The sequence below is a fragment of the Coregonus lavaretus genome (assembly GCF_964263955.1).
Source record: "Coregonus lavaretus genome assembly, chromosome: 22".
In the NCBI taxonomy this organism is placed as follows: Eukaryota; Metazoa; Chordata; class Actinopteri; order Salmoniformes; family Salmonidae; genus Coregonus; species Coregonus lavaretus.
In genome coordinates this window covers 27452097-27465882 of record NC_140009.1, presented here as the reverse complement: position 1 = coordinate 27465882, position 13786 = coordinate 27452097, and the positions used below count along the sequence as shown (strand labels likewise).

At 45.1% G+C, this 13786-nt stretch overlaps 1 protein-coding gene across 2 annotated transcripts; it reads left to right on the top strand.

Moving 5' to 3' along the window:
- The first annotated feature begins 289 nt into the window (after window positions 1-289).
- Window positions 290-13440, top strand: LOC311150009 (segment polarity protein dishevelled homolog DVL-1-like). Of its 2 annotated transcripts, XM_084187250.1 has the most exons (12): window positions 290-1979; window positions 2227-2320; window positions 2438-2507; window positions 2689-2828; window positions 3784-3860; window positions 4277-4344; window positions 4546-4623; window positions 4774-4908; window positions 5201-5368; window positions 5677-5895; window positions 7802-7839; window positions 9425-9470. In XM_084187250.1, the coding sequence occupies exons 1-11, from the start codon at window positions 1894-1896 to the stop codon at window positions 7804-7806; spliced, it is 1140 nt and encodes a 379-aa protein (XP_084043376.1). In that variant the 5' UTR covers window positions 290-1893; the 3' UTR covers window positions 7807-7839; window positions 9425-9470. The 2 variants fall into 2 exon arrangements, with proteins under 2 accessions (XP_084043376.1, XP_084043375.1); XM_084187249.1 differs by lacking the exon at window positions 7802-7839 and having other exon boundaries at window positions 9425-13440.
- Window positions 13441-13786: the final 346 nt, after the last annotated feature.

The window sequence follows — 13786 nt, the reverse complement described above, 5'->3', positions numbered from 1 at the left end:
AAATGCATTCTACTAGATATGGCTGAACGTGAAAGGAACTATTGTCTTTCAGCTGCAGAAAAAATATATAGATGGGCTACTGTTTATGCTTAAGAAAGCGTTTTTTCCTGTTGTAGACTACCTTCGATTGAAGAGGTCGCCAATTCTATTCATGGGAGAAGTGAATGTATTTTTGGAGAACCTAATATATTCGTTTTCTCTAGTTATAGCCTACTTAATCACCTTATCATACCATAGGCTAATACCTTAGTTTTAGCTGACATATGACATTCCCATCCCTCATGATAATTACTTTAAGGCTCAAAAAGAATAATGAAATTGGAATCCAAATCCAATCTGACTAATGGAGGATAAAAGGCAGCTTTGGCACTAAAGGAGTTATAGTTCACAGCACAATGTCCCCAAACAGAATATGTTTTTATTATTGTTTGTCAAGTATTGTAGCAGATAAATCAGGTGTAGGCCTACCACAATGCCCAGGACTGTAAGAATTTGAATAAGTCAATATACCTTGCTGTGAGACACCTGAGAAAAACAGAGAAAATATTATATTGAGAGATTGTGTTATCGCTCCTCAATTCACAGTACCATTCTCCACATTTACTCTTTTCTTTTGGTCTTTTTTCACTGCCTTCGTTGTAGATAAGGACTGGAGTCTGACTGCCAGCAGCCTGTCATTGGGCAGAGACCCTGGTCCCGCTCAAAGGGGTTGAGAGAGAGAAGCACAGGGACGGACCACTACACAGACACCAGGCAGTCTGAGTTTTGCACCTGAGACAAAACTCTGCTGTTTAGTTGTGTTTGTGTGTGTGTGTGGTTACGTATCCTGGGAGGAAGAGGATTGTACAGCTCTTTTGAGAGTCAGAGTGTATGTGTGTGCACCCTTTGGGCTCAGTCAGTAATGGGCACCACCACACTGTTGGAATGTTTTGGTCGCTCGCGGAGAACGAAGGGTCAGTCACGCCCTCTGCGCTTTGCCAGAGCCTTCCAGCCAATCCGCTGTCACCCTGCTGAGACAGGACTCCACCCCTGCCACTGTACGTATGTATGGGTGTGGTGGAGAGGTGTTAGGAATTTGGGACACAGATGTTATTGTTTTGGTTGATCACTGTCTCTTATTAAACATGAATAAAACATAATTTCACTATACACTGACTGCACAATTCAAAATTGTCATTCTGTAAGTCCATTCAGTGAAAATGTGTTTGTCATAAAAAACGTCATACAGGTACTTTGCCATGTTTATAAGAGAACTTCCCTCTGTGATAGTGAATCCTCTGTGTAATAGTGAATCAGTAGTAAAAGGCCTCCTTGGCCCAATTTAAATGTTACGTTTTAGCAGACACTCTTATCCAGAGTGACTTAAGGGAGCAATTAGAGTGCCTTGCTCAAGGGCACATCCACAGAGTTTTCACATTGTCGGCTCAGGGATTTGAACCAGCGACCTTCTGGTTATTGGCCCAACGCTCTTAACTGCTAGGCTACCTGCCGCCTCAATTTGTTTCTGATATCCTCTTGGGTTGATGATATTTCAAGCTTTTTCAGAAGCCAAGTGCACTGGTTGGTAATCCCTCGCCTCTTTCTCTTTCTCTGGTGCTTTCTACACTGGCCTTTCACCTCTTCTAAATCCCTGTCTTGATTTCCCATTAGATGTCCTGATCCTATCCTTAATACTAACATTTCCTCTTGGTGGTTTCCTATAACGTTTGGGAAATGTTTCTCTCAGTTTTTATATCATCTCTCCAACTCATTCAGCTCTGAGTTATGTCATGATGTGAACTTGTATCAAAGTGTTGATATCTGACCTGCTGTTGTTGTTGTGTGGTTCTCTCCTCCCCAGTCCCTCGAATCAATGGCCACTCTAAGTCGGAGCGCACAGCGAGGGACTCTGCCATGGGCTGTGACAGCGCCTCAGTGATGAGCAGTGAACTGGAGTCCAGCTCCTTCATCGACAGTGAGGAGGATGATGACGGCAGCAGGTAGATGGTCTTTCTCTCTCTCCCTCTCTCTCTGTCTTTTCTCTCATTTCCCTCTTTTCATCAGTGGTTCTTTACTAAAATCAACAAATCACCCCTCTTTTCCTGCCCTGCGGCTGACCCTGTGCTGCTCCCCAGTCGTGTATGTTGTGTGGTGGGGCTGGGTACTGTGACAGCAAAAGTCACCAAATTTCCATTGTCTCTGTATAATGGACCAATAAAGATGACGTTGTATTGTATTGTATCTCAGACTCAGCAGCTCCACAGAGCAGAGCTCATCCTCTCAGCTAATGCGCAGACACAAACGCCGCAGACGGAGGCACAAAGTGGCCAAAATAGACCGGGTGAGCTCACCTTGAACACTGGACTGTTGCACATACGTGTGTGAGTGAGAAAGGGAACAGGAATGGTTATGTGAGTATGTGCCTGACACACTAAGTTTCTCCCTCTCTCTTTTCCAGTCTTCGTCCTTCAGCAGCATCACAGATTCCACTATGAGCCTCAACATCATCACTGTCACACTCAACATGGGTAAGGACCTCCCCTTTTTGTCTCATTTCCTTTCATGTATGCCTTTCTTTATAACACTCTTTCTTTGTATACAACTATTTTTTATACAAATATCATCAGTGTACTCGGTCTTTAAACACCATATAGTATTTAGGCTACATGAGACTTTGAACTGACATCCTCTCTCCCCTCTCTCTTACAGAGAAGTATAACTTCCTGGGTATCAGTATTGTGGGGCAGAGTAACGACCGGGGGGATGGGGGGATCTACATCGGCTCCATCATGAAGGGAGGAGCTGTAGCTGCAGACGGAAGGATAGAACCTGGAGACATGCTCCTACAGGTACATTACACTACAAATTAGCCTTACATTCATTTTCTATGAAGTATTATAAGCTAAAAGTACATTATTGTGAATTATTTTTTGGGTTCTATTTTTATGGTTCGTTGAGGGAAAGCAAATGTGCACACATCTGTTTCAGATGTCCAGTGAGCAAATTGCTTTGTGATTATTATAGCATTGCCAGTGATGATTGGATACTGTGTGTTTCAAACAATGTTTATATTAAGTTCTAACAATAAGGTAAAGGGGAAACTGGAAACTGACCTATTTAAACTATGACCTATTTAAACTATGACCTATTTACAACCATTTGTAATGGTCCTTGTCACCTTCCTTCCCGTAGCCCTCTATCCTACATGTTGCCTCTCCTTTTCCTTCCTGTTGTTAGTTCTCTTTGATGTCTGTATGTCTGGACTCAGACTAACCTCTGGCCACGCCTCCTCTTGTACACACAAGGTGGCTGATCACTAGTTATTGTAGATCCAGCATGTCTCTTTTAACCCCATTAATTGTAGATCCAGCATGTCTCTTAACCACATTTATTGTAGATCCAGCATCTCTCTTTTAACCCCATTTATTGTAGATCCAGCATGTCTCTTTTAACCCCATTTATTGTAGATCCAGCATGTCTGTTTTAACCCCATTTATTGTAGATCCAGCATGTCTCTTTTAACCCCATTTATTGTAGATCCAGCATGTCTCTTTTAACCCCATTTATTGTAGATCCAGCATGTCTCTTTTCAACCCATACACACAGTATAAAGCTGCTTAGGATATACTAGCTTTTATATGCGTCTGAAAGCCTTACAACAGTGCCTGGAGATTAACTTGTAGAGAACTGAGTCCTAAATCATTTTGTGTTTCTTTATTCGCTTGTTCGTTTTGTCAACTACTTGTTAATTTTAAACACATGATCTGTGAAAATGTATGTTAACTTTTTCGTTGTGATCCTCAGGTGAACGATGTGAACTTTGAGAACATGAGCAACGATGACGCTGTGAGGATCCTGAGAGAGATCGTCTCCAAAACAGGGTAAGAACAGGACTGTGTTACATTGCAGGATTGTTAGAGATAACCCAGAAAACATTTCAAGAGATGTTAAACTGTTGCGTATGAACACAGTCACAGGTCAGGTCAGACAGTCAAAGGATTTGGCTATTGAGTAAATACAGGATTTAAAGATGAGCAATGGTAAGACTCTGGTTGTTTTAGCATATCAGCGATATGCTGACTGATTAGATTGGATAAACAGTGGTTTGACTTTCAAGCAGCTTCGGCATTATTGACTGTTGTATAATACAGACTAGTATTTCTCTCCATAATCCTTCTAGTTCAACCAAACATTTCTTATTTTTTCCTATCGTTTCCTCTTGTTCTTTTAACTGCACAGGAGCTATAGAAGTGAGTAGAATGTATTGTAACTGACGGTCTCCCCATGTGTCCTCCAGTCCTATTAGTCTTACTGTGGCCAAGTGTTGGGACCCGTCTCCACGAAGCTATTTCACCATCCCCCGGGGTAAGACACTTACCGATGTTCCACCAACAACAGGTTATTACCACTTACAAACAGGGCTCTCAAACTCCGCTGGAAACTCACGTTTTGAAACCAAATAGTTTGTGCTTATAAGTTAGAGCAGAAGTTTGAGCACAAACTAGCAAACTCACAGTAGATGATGGAGGTTATGTGTTCTAACTGGCTGTGTGTGTGTTTGTGCAGCTGAACCAGTGAGGCCCATTGACCCTGCTGCCTGGATCTCCCACACAACCGCCCTGTCCGGACCCTACCCACACTACGGTATGACCACACTATGACCACACTCACACACAAACTACTGCAATCACTAGACATAGTTGCACTCGCACAGTCTTAGAAAGACCACATACTGAACATGTTGTCACTGACTGTCTGTGAATGTGCTGTGTCTCAACCGCCTCTCCCCTTCAGAATTTGACGACTTGCCGCTATCTGCGAGTAAGACGGACATGGCAACCATCGTCAAGGTGATGCAGCTACCTGACTCTGGTCTGGAGATCCGAGACAGGATGTGGTTGAAGATCACCATCACCAACGCTGTCATCGGTGAGAGGGACTGGGGGACGCTGACTACCACTAATACTGTATATGCCATTTAAATAGACTAAATTAAGGGTTTTATGTTGGACTTAAAACAGCAATTACATCCCTTACTGTTAGTTTAATTGTGACGCCTGTGCAATACATTTTATTGATATTGTCGGCATAACATCTACTTACATTGATTGATGTGGTGTGGTTAGTGCTATCAATATTATAGTACAATAGAATCATATGAGTGTTTGCTGTTGTAGTGCAGACTACAGTCTTCTTAACCAGTGTGTTGTTGCTGTGTCAGGTGCTGATGTGGTGGACTGGCTCTACTCGAGGGTGGAGGGCTTCAAGGACAGGAGAGATGCCAGGAAGTATGCCAGCAGTCTGCTGAAACATGGCTACCTGAGACATACTGTCAACAAGATCACCTTCTCTGAACAGTGCTACTACACCTTTGGAGACCTCTGCCAAAGTACTGTCACTGAGCCACTTTGGCAAGAATATATTATGTACTGTATATTATTATAAGATGTGTATTATACCTGTGTTAAATGTACTGTAGAGTCCAAAGTCAGTGTTTTCTTTTTACCTCATAGTAGATGTCACTAACTCTGTCTGTCTGTCTGTCTGTCTGTCTGTCTGTCTCTCTGTCTCTCTCTCTCTCTCTCTCTCTCTCTCTCTCTCTCTCTCTCTCTCTCTCTCTCTCTCTCTCCTCTCTCTCTCTCTCTCTCTCTCTCGCTCGCTCTCGCTCTCGCTCTCGCTCTCGCTCTCTCTCACCAGACATGGCGTCTCTCAACCTGAATGAGGGTTCCAGTGGAGGGGGCTCTGAGCAGGACACCCTGGCCCCCCTCCCTCCCCCTGCCACCAACCCATGGCCCCTGGGGGGCCAGCCGTTCCCTTGTCCCCCCTTCCCCTCCGCACTGCCAGGCTTCCCACCAGGCTACTCAGACCCCTGTCATAGTTTCCACAGTGGGAGTGCAGGCAGCCACAACAGTGAGGGTGAGTCTGCAGGTCAGGGCTACTAACACTGACATCCTTATCAATAAAAATGACTAGAAACTTTATTTGTTTTTATTTATATTTTAGAGGAATTGTCACATGACATTATGACTGTTACTATTCATGACAGCTAATGTCAACTGTTCACAAAGTATTGTATTTAAATTCCATAAGGAATGTGCCATTTCAGGTTAGCCTGTTTGGCATGCTGGGAAATTAAGTTGACGTAAGATGACATGCACACAGACTAAGGACTTTATCCACTTATGGCAGATTTTTGCTAGCATGAACATATCAAATGAGGTCACACCCTCTGATCAATATTGAATGCTCCTATGTTTGATAGCAAAATGACACATTACAGTGCTATGTTGCTGCTGCACTGTTTGTAATTGTGGCGACATAGCACTGCACTGAGGGAGAGTGGAATCAGGCTGGTATGATAATAACTAGTCAATATGGAGGATAGTTTCTCTTTTGTTTTACATTTGTCATCCTAGTGCTCTTCAGTCTGATTTCCAGCTTCTGTTCAAATCAACAAGAAATCAATCATCCAGATGTTGTTATTACATACTTTTAGTCGTCTCTTTCAAAAGGATTCCCATTGCATTCAATCCTTATTGTCCTGGAGTGTTCTGAATGGCGGAGGTTTGATACAGTAATGATACAGAGGAGGGATCAGGACTAACTATCAGTAGGACAGTTGTAGGACTGAGGGTGTGTTTACATCTCCTCTGTATCTTTTCCATAAGTTGTTTTATTCGGTTTGATCTTTTACAGAGTGTCTTGATTGACATTTGCAGTTTCTTTATTTGTCAATTCCAGTTGGGCATTTATGTGTGTGTGTGTGTGTGTGTGTGTGTGTGTGTGTGTGTGTGTGTGTGTGTGTGTGTGTGTGTGTGTGAGAGAGAGAGAGAGAGAGAGAGAGAGAGAGAGAGAGAGAGAGAGAGAGAGAGAGAGAGAGAGAGAGAGAGAGAGAGAGAGAGAGAGAGAGAGAGAGAGAGAGAGAGAGAGAGAGAGAGAGAGAGAGAGAGAGAGAGAGAGAGAGAGAGAGAGAGAGAGAGAGAGAGATGTTGCCTGAATACATTTTCCATGAGTAGTACAGTATCTGAGGATATTTCATTGCTCTAACTCATCGTTCAGTGAGAGAGATGTACAGATTAGGCCACAGTTGGACCAGAACAGGATGGGGGATAGACTAGACTAGAGGTAGGTAGACTGGGTTAGACAGGTTAGGCTGGGCTGGGAAGTAACAGCCATAGACTGGGTTAGACAGGTTAGGCTGGGCTGGGAGGTGACAGTATTAGACAGGTTAGGCTGGGCTGGGAGGTGACAGCAGTAGACTAAGTTAGACAGGTTAGGCTGGGCTGGGAAGTAACAGCCATAGACTGGGTTAGACAGGTTAGGCTGGGCTGGGAAGTAACAGCCATAGACTGGGTTAGACAGGTTAGGCTGGGCTGGGAGGTGACAGTATTAGACAGGTTAGGCTGGGCTGGGAGGTGACAGCAGTAGACTAAGTTAGACAGGTTAGGCTGGGCTGGGAGGTGACAGCACTAGACTGGGTTAGACAGGTTAGGCTGGGCTGGGCGGTGACTGCAGTAGACTGGGTTAGACAGGTTAGGCTGGGCTGGGCGGTGACTGCAGTAGACTGGGTTAGACAGGTTAGGCTGGGCTGGGAGGTGACTGCAGTAGACTGGGTTAGACAGGTTAGGCTGGGCTGGGCGGTGACTGCAGTAGACTGGGTTAGACAGGTTAGGCTGGGCTGGGCGGTGACTGCAGTAGACTGGGTTAGACAGGTTAGGCTGGGCTGGGAGGTGACAGCAGTAGACTGGGTTAGACAGGTTAGGCTGGGCTGGGAGGTGTGTGTAACTCTGTTGTTCCCTCTGTTTCTGCTGGGCAACGGTAGACTGATGGACCAGGTAGTCTCAGGACTCTGGGGAACCGGTAAGCTAACAGCTAACCCACTCTCTGCTACCTCTCTCCTTCTCTCTCTCCTTTTTATCTCTCTCTCTATATATATATATCTCTCTCTCGCTCTCTCTCTCTCTCTCTCTCTCTCAATCCATCACTATTAATGTTTTATCTTGCCTTCAGTCTTGCTCTTTGCGCTCTCCCCTCTCTACATCTCAGTTTCTTTCTATCTTACTCTCTCTCTTTATATATATACACTGCGTTCTCCTCATACCATAGCTTTTAAGGTTTTTGTTTCCCGTGTCTCTCCCTCTGAGTGTGTTGGTGTCCATACTGTTTCTGCTCCTGCTCCTGTGTGACTCTCGTGACCGTCTGTTCTCCCTCTCTTAACCACAGGGTTGGTTGGTCCTGTGCTGCTATAATCTCAGACAGGTGCATGATTCAGGATGATCAAATCAGGCAAAAGCTTGCACTATCATTCTCACTGATAGGGGGCAATCATGCACCACTTTACCCAGTACTGTTGGGCTCATTGCTTATTGAAAGGAGGGGAAAATGTTTGATAATGTGATAATAATTATGGTGATGTTGTACACCTGTATCAATACGATCAATGGGCTCCCGAGAGGCGCAGCGGTCTAAGGCACTGCATCTCAGTGCTTGAGGCGTCACTACAGACCACCTGGTTCGATTCCAGGCTGTATCACAACCGGCCGTGATTGGGAGTCCCATAGGGCGGCGCACAATTGGCCCAGCGTCGTCCGGGTTTGGCCGGTGTAGGCCGTCATTGTAAATAAGAATTTGTTCTTAACTGACTTGCCTAGTTAAATAAAGGAAATGGAATGCTTTTTCTTTTAAAAAATGAATCATGAAAGCACCATTTGTGTTAATATTACCAATGCAGTATGTTCCAATTTTTAAACGTGTTTTTGATGGAGGTGTATCGTTACATTTGCCTTTGACTGTTGGCAATTAAGGGCCTGATTCAATCAGATCTGCTTTAGCCGAAATCCGCATAGCTGATGTTCTGACGGTGTCTGAGGTGGAACTGTGTTAGAGCTGTCAAATCCACAACGGCTCCCGGCATTATACCTAAAGCGGACATTGCCATTGGCTGCACGGAGTCACATTGACAGAAATCCCATGAAATCTTGTCAACAACTCAATTAGGATGATAGAAATCCTCATTATTTCATTTAATTATTTTTTATTTGAGCGTCATTATTTCTATATAGCCTACACTTTCTCACTCTGAACTTGTAACGCAAGTGGGGCGGGTATGACTGCCTGAAAATGATCACAAGAGAAGCTGCTCACCGATTTTACAGCTCCAACGCAGTTACACCTACGACATCGCCAAAACATCAGCTATGTGGCTGTTGGCTATCGCCGGTTAAAGCTTACACTGATAGAATATAGGCCTAGGTCTGTAATGTGGATGAGAATTATAATGAATGTCCAACCTCCATGATTATCATAGCAATGGCAACCAATTCAGCCAACGGTTCAAAATCAGTAATAAGAAGCTGGTGAGTTGGAGCTGCTGTTGTGTGTCTGGTGTGGTTTTCCAGGTGTGTGGCTGCCAAGCTGATGTGTGTGTCCCTCTCTCCTCTCCTAGGAAGCAGAAGCAGTGGATCCAACCCCAGCGCAGGGACAGGGACAGGGAAGGGCCCTGGCCGACACTCCTCCCCACAAGAGACGGGTCACAGGTCCACATGCAGTGAAACCGAGCCACCGGGCATCCGAGGGGCGAGGCGCCCTGGCGATAGGTCCGCCAGCCAGCTGAGTCATCACAGTCATCACAGCAGCCACGCCCACTCAAGTCACAGCCACGCCCTCTCTGGTTTCAGCCACGCTCAGTCTCACAGGAGTCACTGTCACTCACAGAACAGCCACGCCCACAGCCACATATCCTTCACCTACAAACACGCCCCTTTCACCAAGCCTGGGCCCGGCTCGTGTGGCCACAGCGAGCGAAGCCACGCCTCCTCCTACGGCCCCCCCGGCTTGCCCCCCCCATACTGCCTGGCCCGGCTGGCCCCTAAGACCGTCAGCAGCAGCACCCCTCCCGGGGCCCCCCCGGTACGGGAGCTAGGAGCCGTCCCCCCTGAGCTCACGGCCAGCCGCCAGTCCTTCCAGCACGCTATGGGCAATCCCTGCGAGTTCTTTGTTGACATCATGTGACAGACAGGACAGTGCCTTTTAAAAACTTGCTGAGCACAAACAAGCCCCCCGTCCAACCGCCTGACGCTCGTCCATCCCACCTCACCCTCTCTTCTATACCCCATTTGCTACTCACTATTCCCGAGTTGAGAATGTATACACTGGTCCTCTCCCCTCCCTCTGCTGTCACAACGGTCCCTCGGATGTCGGCGCAGGGGAAGACAGGAGACAAGAGCACAACAGAACTGAAGAGAGTCCTGCTATTACAAACACACAGAGCCTCAGTGTCTGATCAGAACCCCCAGCCAGCTCTTTCGTATTGATGTGACGTGTACAATTTGTGAAATTGATGTGAGTGGTGTTCAATGTGGTGATCCTTGTGAGCTGCCACACAGTCCAGTCCTGAGAGCGTGTAGTCCTGAGAGTGTGTAGTTACTCAATGTGGAGTACAAGCACCTGCTGTTTGTTGAACCAGACGTCCAGGCCAACTGACTGGGTCTGGATCTCAATCCCCCAGACCCACCCGGACCCAGAGCTCTGGAAGAGGGAAGCCTCACTGGAGGCTCTGGACTGGGCAAACCTCCTAGCATGTCACCCTTTACACAAACTACTATTTGGCCAATCATACCAAAACACCTGCTCTAACTGATTGACATGCTTTCTTATTCGGTATGCAGGGGGACCGTGACATATTCCAACTAGTCAAAGCTAGCCTCGGCCCATTTGACAGCCCTTGTATTTGTCCAACTAAGGGAGGCACTGTAACCAGTTGTTAGTTTAAACAATAGGCTGCTTATCTGCATGACTATCTCAACTGCTTTAAAAGGAAAAAACGTATTCATTTCGTTAAATATTCTACATTTGGGAGTTGTGTCTCTCGCCAAAGGTCTAAAGGAAGAATCCATACACTGGAGAATATTTGTGATGTTATTTATGTGATCATGATGTTGCATCGATGGTCAGTGTCATACCTTGTCTCTCTCTATGGCTGACTGACACATAGACAATCAATCAGACATTATTTCCCTCTGTGACTCAGTGGCCCGGATATGACCACTGTCCTAGCTGTGCTTTGTCGAATGCATAATCATTATTGCAGTTAATTGACTCCTGACCTCCACAACAGACTCATGTTGTGAACACATTAGAATTTTTACTGTTTGCACGTACACTATATATACAAAAGTATGTGGATACCCCTTCAAATGAGTGGATTCGGCTATTTCAGCCACACCCGTTGCTGACAGGTGAATAAAATTGAGCACACAGCCATGCAATCTCCATAGACAAACATTGGCAGTAGAATGTCCTTACTGAAGAGCTCAGTGACATTCAACATGGCACCGTCATAGGATGCCACCTTTCCAACAAGTCAGTTCGTCAAATGTCTGCCCTGCTAGAGCTGCCCCGGTCAACTGTAAGTGCTGTTATTATGAAGTGGAAACATCTAGGAGCAACAACGGCTCAGCCGCAAAGTGGTAGGCCACACAAGCTCACAGAACGGGACCACCGAGTGCTGAAGCGCATAAAGATCGTCTGTCCTCAGTTGCAACACTCTCTACCAAGTTCCTAACTGCCTCTGGAAGCAACATCAGCACCATAACTGTTCGTCTGGAGCTTCATGAAATGGGTTTCCATGGCCGAGCAGCCGCACACAAGCCTAAGATCACCATGCGCAATGCCAAGCGTCGGTTGGAGTGGTGTAAAGCTTGCTGCCATTGGACTCTGGAGCAGTGGAAATGCATTCTCTGGAGTGAGGAATCACACTTCACCATCTGGCAGTCTGACGGACAAATCTGGGTTTGGCGGATGCCAAGAAAACGCTACCTGCCCGAATGCATAGTGCCAACTGTAAAGTTTGGTGGAGGAGGAATAATGGTCTAGGACTGTTTTTCATGGTTCGGGCTAGGCCCTTTAGTTCCAGTGAAGGGAAATCTTAACGCTTCAACATACAATGACATTCTAAACGATTCTGTGCTTCCAACTTTGTGGCAACAGTTTGGGGAATGCCCTTTCCTGTTTCAGCATGACCCTTTCCTGTTTCAGCATGACAATGCCTCCTTACAGAAATGGTTTGTCGAGATCGGTGTGGAAGAACTTGACTGGCCTGCACAGAGCCCTGACCTCAACCCCATCGAACACCTTTGGGACGAATTGGAACGCAGACTGCGAGCCAGGCCTAATCGTCCAACATCAGTGCCCGACCTCACTAATGCGCTTGTGGCTGAATGGAAGCAAGTCCCCGCAGCAATGTTCCAACATCTAGTGGAAGGCCTTCCCAGAAGAGTGGAGGCTGTTATAGCAGCAAGGGGGGGACCAACTCCATATTAATGCCTATGATTTTGGAATGAGATGTTCGACGAGCAGGTGTTCACATACTTTTGGTAATGTAGTGTAGCTGCAAACAGGGTTGCAAACAGTGGCCGTCCACCACAGGTCTACTACCTGAAACAGAACTAAGCTGATCATCACCAGTTAAAGACAACAGGGTCTCTTAAAAGCAGATGGATGTCCCCCTCCTGTCATCAGTGCTAAATGGCATATTATTATTATTATTATTATTATCAGTGTTGACTGAAACAGAGATCAGAGTGATAACCAATGCTTTACACAGTGAGGTGTGCAGTTCTGTACAGTGTAGGTATTTTTCTGTGATATCACCAGATCATTTCTGATGAAATTCCAGCCCTTGATTCGAAAATCCTTTTTGTGAAACAAATTGGTTAAGCTGTGTTTAAGGCCTAAGATCAAGCGTTAACCGGCGATAGCCGACACCCTGTGCAGCCAATGGCAATGTCCACTTTAGGTATAATGTCAGGAGCCACTTGTGGATTTGACAGGTCTAACGCAGTTCCACTTCCAACGCCGCCAAACAACCGCTATGCGGATGATGGCTTAAGCAGATCTGATTACAGATTCCACGATAGAAATTTAAAGGTAGTTTCCGATTGAGTCGACATATGCGGTGTTTACCGTGAATGCAGTCTCCGCAAACGTGGGAACATTGCCTTTAAAATCCGCAACGTCTATAACCTGCAATTGGATTGAATTGCGGCCCAAGTCTATCGACAACACAGAAACGGTGTGATGCATAATACCTTTCTGTCGCAGCACTCTACTAATTATTTTAGCACTTTTTCATTCTCTCTCTTGCTCTCTCTCTCTGCCGCTTTAGTATGAAACACTGTTTGCAATCAAAGCTTTGTCTTTCGTTTAGTTTCTTTACAAAAAGAGGAATAAATTGTACATAGAAATTTATTATATATAAGAATAAAAAATATATATGTACAAAGATTTTGTCTATATTTCTTTTCTAAAAAAAAACATTGTGAACCGTGCAATGTATGTGCTGTTTGGTTGTGGATATGAGTTTTTTTTACAGAAACCAGTAAAAAGGTTGGTTTGACAACTTTTAACTGTATTACATGACGGTAAGCGCTGTACATATCTCAATGGAAGCCAATAGCCATATTAGTTGCATTTACTATATTTAACCAGCAGTAAGAGACACCCAACCATGTGAGGGATTTCTTATTACATTTTTCCTATTCCATATTAACCCATTCACGTTAACAATTTGTGAAATGTTGAATTTGTAGAATATATTTAGAGATAGAAGAAGTGGTATAAATGAGTCATGTTTTCAAATAAAAATGTAAACCTGTTCAAACAGACTAGGCCTACATTTACAGCACATCACTTGTGGATACTGTAGTGATGCGTGCCACAAGTAATATATATTTTTAAAGCCTGCGAACCCATACACATAGGCCTACACTATATACAGTGAGGGAAAAAAGTATTTGATCCCCTGCTG